The following is a 7,592-nucleotide window of genomic DNA, read 5'->3' on the forward strand; positions in this document are numbered from 1 at the left end:
AATTTTATTTTTTAAAATAAAGGGACTAATATTTAAGAGGTTGAAATTTTAGGAACTAAATTGCAAGAGACAAAATTCAGGAATTAATTTACAATAGAGTCAAAACTTTAGGGACTGAATTATAGTGAGTTAAAGTTTAAAAACTGAATTATAATTGAGTCAAAACTACAGGGATCAAATGATTAATTTTTCCTTTTAAAAATCAATATGTTGGAACTTAAACTACATATTTAAAGGGTTTTGTTTGGGATCCTAAAGGTTTTCTATTGTATTTCAAATATTTAATTGATTTGACCCTTTTGTACTTACAATAAATTTAGGAGGGATCAATGACTTCTAATTATTGTTGCATGTTATAATTGTGTCGTGAATATTGATAATGTTAAGGTGGATATTACAGGCACATGTTATGGTTTGCACAATATGTAAGGATTGTTATTTACCTCCAATTAGATTAACCTCCTAGTTGATAGAAAATATTGGGAGGTGTAACCTGAATGTTTATAGCTTGTGGATGTGAGTTAAGTGTTATGCATGTGTATCTATGAGTGATGAGTATGTTTGGTTTGATTGTGGATGCTAATAGCTATGGTTGTATGTTTATAGTTCGAAGTGTTTGAAATTCTCTTTTGATATCAAATCATTATAAAACTAGAGTCATTAATTAAATTACTTATTTGTCTATGTGTGGGCGCTTGGATCACTCATTTAAAAGTTTGAGTTGAAAGTTAGGCACCGTGAAAGTTGAAATCCAATGCTATCATATCTATTATTGTCATCAATTGGCCACAACAAAAACCTCTATTAGCCATGACAAATAATATCGTCAGTCATGGCGAACAATGAGTTTGGCCACAGCAAATGACCTTATTGTAATTAGCCATGGTGGATTGTGCCTTTGGCCTCTATATCACGAGCCATGGAGGATGTGTGCTTGGCCACGATGGATGGTCTAATTTTGAGAAAATAACTCTTTTGATTTTCTTTTACATTTAGTTTTAAACACTCAATCTTTCCATGCTTCCAAAAACCTTTTTAGCTTTGATCTAAAATGTTTTTAAGGACCTTATCCTATTGTCTTCAATTTAAACTATTCTATTTTGAGATCTCATTTACTCAAAAGTATTCTTAATTAATCATTAGGGTTTTTAAAAGCGTGTCTTCTTAAATTATTAGCTTTAGGGATTGTGGTTAAGTATCAAGATGATGAAAACTAGATCAATCATTAAATCAGTTAATGCAGCAGGTCAAGGATTAATAGTTCAACCGAGGGTCAATTCAGAGTTAAACCGAACTTAATTAAAACAATGTAATTTAATTTATATGTATACAAATATTCATATATATATATATAATGAATATTTAAATAAAAAAATTGTTAATTCTCTTATAAATGGAACAATTATCAATAAACTCTTATAGATGTTAGAACAATTCCAACAAAAATCAAACAAAATCACACCCCAATAAAAAGTTTAGTAATTTAACTCTAATAACCTAACAAAAAGTTAATGCAAAATAATAATATTCTTTTAAAAATCATAATAATAATAACAAAAAAAATTAATAGCAGCAAAAAAAGAATTCATAATGATAAAATAAATAAAAAAATTGGATAATTGAAAGATAAAAAAATCAAAATAAAATTGAAAACAAAAAATATTAGAATAAACAATATGAACTAGAGTCTAGATACCTTGGATGAAATATACAACAACAACAAAAAGCAGCCTTATCTCATTAGATGAGATCAGCCACATAAATTATATGACACCATTATGCTTTACCATTTATTAAGTTTTTAAAAATATTATTAATTAAAACATCTCGCTCAACAACCTCTAAAAATGTTCTCTTCGGTCTTCCTCTACCCTTCTTGATAAGATTCAAAATCATCTGTTCCACTCCCCTCACAGGTGCCTCTCATGGTCTTTTTTATACTTGTCGCAACATTCACTACCTTTGATGAATTATATGATGTTAAAATTTGATTAATTACCAAGAATCAAGATATACTTGGTAAGCCTAAATGAATTAAAATATACTTGATAATATGAAATTCAAGATTTAAAAATCACATAATCGAAGAAAAGCAGAGCAATTGTGCATCATCGGAGGAAACGTGTGTCAGGAAATAATTGGCCAGAATTAGGACCTTCGCACTTCACCGTGGTTGCTTCTCCTCTTCATCCTTTTTCTCTGTATATCAAGAACTAAAGAACATCACTAAAAATCAATAATGAAGCAAAGCATCAATTCTAGCAGCGAGACGAAGGCACTAGGCACCGGCAAAGAAACAAAGAGAAAACCTGGATAGCAAGATGACGGAAGCAAACATGCAAACTCGACGACAAAGTAGAGTCCACATAAGCTAGACGACGACTTGATGGCAAGATTTCATTCTAGTCACTTCGTTTTCCTTGTAGGATTGGTATTCTCACTATACCTACTACATCCCCAAATATAGTTTGAATATATTATTATTGCTTACTTCACTGTCAATTTCCACCCTTGTTAATTACAGGAGAATTCGTCACACTTGATCAACAATGTTATATTTTCCTCCAAGTGTTACCATTGTTTGGGAAGTGAGTGCTTCGATATCATATTTTGCTTCTAATCATTATACATTTCCACTGACCGAAACTTAGTTATACTTCAGTAACCATACGTAGAAATTATTTTTTACTGGGCCGATCTGAATAGCCCAGCCAGACCATACTCCGTCCATAAAATTCAGAGTCATCTTGAACTGGACAAGTAGAAGTTGAACGCTGAAGCCTTATGGACCTGTCAGAATTTCCTTTCGTAGACCTGGGCCGGACCGTGAAAACAAGAATAAACAGAAGAATTTCCTTTCATTTGAGAGTGCTTTCTGTCTCTCTTCCCTTTCAAGTCCTGAACCACAATGTTTTAAGAAGAAAGTTTAAAGCAGAAAACGAGCATCTACATTTTAAAGGGAAAGCTACTTTTCACAATTCTCCCAAACTTTCGAAATTTTCACATTTTACGTACATTTTGGTTGAGTACCAGTTTAGTAATGGCCTGTGGAGAACTTGGATGCAATTGGCAAGGGCCTCCGCGTTCATGATCCCAAACATTTGAGAATTGATCGGCTTTATCATCAGTTCCTACCATGAAGTAATGACGACATTCTATATGCAATAAAAATTGGATTGAATTAGTCCGTCTGATTGAAGAGTCAATCAGATATAATCAATCTTACGTTCAATTCAATTGACTTAAAAAAAAAAATCAATCAATCAATAGAACCGACTCAGGCAAGAAAGAAAAATCGAAAAAGCCAATAAGATCAACGTGCACATATAGACTTGTTTGCTTACAAGAGTTTTAATGGTAAGTTTCATATTTAGCGATTAAGGTAAGCAGAATTCAGTATTCAAAAGCAATATGAATGCATTTTAGTATCTCATAAAAATTCTTCTCAAGTTGCTTAACTATGAAAAGAAAAAATAATAATAATAACAGTGCATGGCAGCAGTACCACTTTGAATTGGAAAGAGAAGAAAGGGAAGGAGCAGTACAAGAACCAAATTTTAATTATTGTCCAATAAAACCAATAAACGGTGTTAACTATGCGTCCATCTTTCTGCATAAATTACCTTTTTTCCCCCCCATAAACCCATCTTTCAGAGGTATATATCCGTTTGCTTTGACTGTGCTTTAAGATCCTTCAATTTCTTCAATATGTTTGTGAAGTAGTCCTGCAAATACTTCTCCAATGTAATTATATCTTTCTGATCCACGCCAAGAAGATCATATGTCTCTGCCATCGGAACAGAGAAAACGGTGTCGCTTGTTAGCACCTGCATAGTTTCCCATTTAAATCATCATTGATTAGCCCCATTATAGTCATATTTAACCACCAGTGAAATAAAAACAATGTGCTATCTATATTCTATATGCATAGAAAACTAGGTGCTCAAAATTACTTGATGACTCAGATATACAACACATACAGCTGTGAAATCATAAAAAAAGTGCTCATGCCAACTTCCACGCTGAACAAATCACATATTTATGATTTTCAAATTTTGTGTTCATTTTGTAAAATGTGTATAAAAATTTAAGGGTCTGAACATCCAATAACTTACCAAAATCTCATTCATATGGAATTCTCACTATTGGTTTACAATTTAGCAATGTAATGAAGCATTCAGCCACGAACTTAAAGCAGGATTCAACATGGGAAAGTGTACTTAAAAAAGCTACAATTGTCAACCTATTTGCTTGACGAACAATAATATCTTGCATATGATTTTAATAGGAAGGCTATTATGCCAGCGATTTTAATAGGAAGGCTGTGGTGACATTTAATAGGTAGCGACAGCCGTCAGGTGAGTACACCAAGAGAAATTTCACGGGAAAAAAATGAAGTCAATGGGATTTTTTTTTTTTTTTTTGGGACCAACCAAGTCAATGAAGTTTATGCATAGGATTTTACACCCTTGAAGAACCATTCCCAGAAGATTCGTTATCTAAGATACCAAATTTTTAATATTCAAAAGAAGTGCAGGAGTTAAGATATATGTCATGTTGTCTTCATAAAACATCTGTTGAAGAAATAATACCTCTGAAAAGGATAATCTGTCAGCAACATCATTTGTCCATTCAAAAAACCGGGTCAACCGACGAGTGAGTCTTAAAATGGAGACTGGAACTGTAGTCACGTTGGCATCTTGACCAGCAAGCCTCTCACACAACGTTATCACCTAAAATCAAGAATGAAAAGAAAGGATTGGTGAGCAAGGTATGTGATTACAAGCAAGTTGGTTACTTGGCTGAACAGCCTGAACTCATAAAATGTATACCTCTTGCGTTGTCCATGCACGAGGACCAGCAAATGTAAGAAGTTTCCCATTTACTTTCTCATTCCGTAAGGCTATAAATGTCAAGCGAGCTATATCCTACAAAAAAGTAGAAATTGATTAGAGACCTGGAATAAGAAACCGAATAGACAAAAAAGGAACCAGAGATGCAATACTTAACCTGGGTGTCCATGTAAGCAATTCTTGTTGGGGCATCGGTACCCCAAACAGATTTCTCTTCCAGGATTGGAACCGCGTACTGCCCAATAAGACCCTGCAACATTTTGCGTCAAAATTTTCAGTATTAGCAGCATAGAAGAAAAATCTAATATATAGATTTCTATCCGTACTTTTTCTCAGGATTCAAAATGCACAACACAGAATATGTCCTTTCCAAGAAACCTTGCTTTGTTTACGTACATCATTTGCACTAGGAAACAGTTTGAAAGAAGCAACATAATAAAAATGTTAGTAAATTTGTAATGTTACTATGTTAGATTTTCCAAAATTGTTGCCTGGCCACAAGATTTTCCTATTGTCAGCAATGTTAATCTGTCAATCAGAAGATTGATTGAAATTTGAAATGCGCCCTAAAAGGTTACAGAAGAAAGCCCAAAACATCAATTTCGGGGGGTAATTACTTGCATGAAACCACATAAACGGATAATGATGTGTTGGAGGCCTGAATCACGGAGAAACTTCTCGGTGCAATATTTGATCTCCATCAGTGGAACCTCTGGATGTTTATCGCAGTTATGGATGGAATAGAAGACATATTTCTGAATTCCCATTGCCTTAGCACATTGTATAAGAGCAACTTTTCCTTCCCAATCAACCTAAACAGAATGAATGGATAAAGTCCACTATTTAGAGTATTCAAAGTCTTCTGATAAAATAATTCTACATAACGAAAGACAGCAATAAAATCCTCCATCTGAAACCTACAGTTTTAATGGGCTCCTCCGGACGTCCGGTGGCACAGTCGATCACCGTGTGTATTCCAACCAACGTGGCAGGAATTGTCTCTGGTTTACTGAGGTCTGCCTGCCCAAAAGAAATAAACTTAGTAGCTTATGTATATCTTGTAGGAGCTAAAAGATATTACGGTTGAGGGGGATCCGCTGAATGCCTAAAAATCAATGCCACAGAAGATTCTGAATAAGAATGAAAGATAACTCAAAAATGGAAAATTTAATCAGATTTACTCATTATCTGCAGCTGTGCTTCTTCTAATTTTGATGATAAAAAAAAACATGTATGAAATTGGGCTCTTAGTTGAGATACTCAAACAATGAGCTTCAGAAAATAATTAGCGCCTGCTGGCATGGTTCTACACGTGACCGAAGAAGAAATACAACGTCAAGGGAATGAAAGAAGACAGGGAATGGTAAACGCAGATAGAACTGGTTGAAAAAACAGAGAGGAATTAAGTGAAAAGGTACATTGACAACAGTGGCTCCCCAATCTCGAAGGAAGTCAGCTGGAGCAGGCCTAGGCCTGACGAGGCACCTAACGTCGTAGCCTTCGTCAAGCGCGCGCCTCACAACCTGCCTTCCAAGAGTTCCGGTAGCGCCAACCACCAGTATACTCGTTGCCCTGACAGGAGTGCCAGGACCTAGATTCACCGCCCCCGTCGTCTGAACCTGCGCCGTGCAGCTCACTGGCGGGCTTCTATGCAATATTCCTCCTGATAAACAATATTGTAAAATGCATAGCTCAGAGAAATCCGTACGACCAGAATCCGGATAAGTGCACCTAAATTAGAATTAAAGGAGCGAACCAGTAGAGGTAGAAAGTGAAAGGAAAGGGAGAAGGACGATTGGGTTGGGCGATACAGTACGACGCCATGAAAGTTGGGCGTTTGCAGCAAACTGAGGAGTGGTGAGGTGAATTCTGGCAGGCATTGGAAGCTGAGCGGCCCTCAGCGCCATACTTCGCTGAGATGCTGAAGAAGGATCAAGAAGAAGAAAGAGAAAAAGAAGAGTTGGTAGATCATAATGATGCCACGTCGGATGAGTAGTGGATCAGTTCTACAGCAACGTGTCCGACTCCCTTCCATTCTTTGCAAATACAAGGCTTATATTCGCGTACTTGACTTCCCTCGTTCGCACCTTTTATTAAAGTTGAATGGTCTAGAGTTAATTTAAATAAATTATTTTTTATTTTTATTTTTATTTTTATGTTATATTTATTAAAATATAAAATATAAAATTTTTATCAAATATAATCAGTAATTTAAATGATTTAAATTTAATAGGTGATGCAAACTTAATATTAAAATTTTTGTACTATTCAAAATTTATCTTAGTAGCTAATTTATAAAAGTTAAATAAATTATCAAATTTAATTATCAATATGAACAATCCATATTTAATATAAATGAATTAAATTTAATATTAATTAACTTTTTATAATTTTAATATTAAATTTGAACCATTCACGTTAGATTTGAGTTGTCCAATTTAATAATAAAAAATATTTATTAATTTTTTATAAGTTTTAATATATAAATAAAAATAAATATATTTAATTTGAGTTATTTAGATTAAAATTGGATAGTTTAAATTTAATAAAAGTAGGAAAGAGGGTAAGAGAAGGGAAAAGTGAAAGGAGGATATATCCAGGGGACTCCAAGTCTCCGACTATACAAGTATAAATTAATTATATTTTGATGTGAAGTTGAATAAAAAAAGAAAAAAGTCAAGAAGAAAAATTGGTTTAAAGCATGGTTTAAAAAACGGGTGTTCAACCAGTTAAAATACT

General features: G+C 34.0%; 1 protein-coding gene across 2 annotated transcripts; it reads right to left on the reverse strand.

Moving 5' to 3' along the window:
- Positions 1 to 2,026: 2,026 nt before the first annotated feature.
- Positions 2,027 to 6,785, reverse strand: LOC129287093 (protein HIGH CHLOROPHYLL FLUORESCENCE PHENOTYPE 244, chloroplastic). 2 transcript variants are annotated; one of them, XR_008587593.1, is made up of 11 exons: positions 6,610 to 6,785; positions 6,272 to 6,516; positions 5,775 to 5,873; positions 5,471 to 5,665; positions 5,011 to 5,103; positions 4,833 to 4,928; positions 4,593 to 4,733; positions 3,624 to 3,827; positions 3,016 to 3,155; positions 2,310 to 2,898; positions 2,027 to 2,199 (listed from the first exon to the last, which is right to left on the reverse strand). XR_008587593.1 is itself a non-coding variant. In XM_054923246.1 (8 exons), the coding sequence occupies exons 1-8, from the start codon at positions 6,758 to 6,760 to the stop codon at positions 3,651 to 3,653; spliced, it is 1,197 nt and encodes a 398-aa protein (XP_054779221.1). In that variant the 5' UTR covers positions 6,761 to 6,785; the 3' UTR covers positions 3,400 to 3,650. The 2 variants fall into 2 exon arrangements, 1 of the variants encoding a protein (XP_054779221.1); XM_054923246.1 differs by lacking the exons at positions 2,027 to 2,199; positions 2,310 to 2,898; positions 3,016 to 3,155 and having other exon boundaries at positions 3,400 to 3,827.
- Positions 6,786 to 7,592: the final 807 nt, after the last annotated feature.

The sequence above is a fragment of the Prosopis cineraria genome, unplaced genomic scaffold (genome assembly GCF_029017545.1).
Source record: "Prosopis cineraria cultivar Desert tree isolate PC_DT_omini unplaced genomic scaffold, ASM2901754v1 PC11, whole genome shotgun sequence".
In the NCBI taxonomy this organism is placed as follows: domain Eukaryota; kingdom Viridiplantae; phylum Streptophyta; class Magnoliopsida; order Fabales; family Fabaceae; genus Prosopis; species Prosopis cineraria.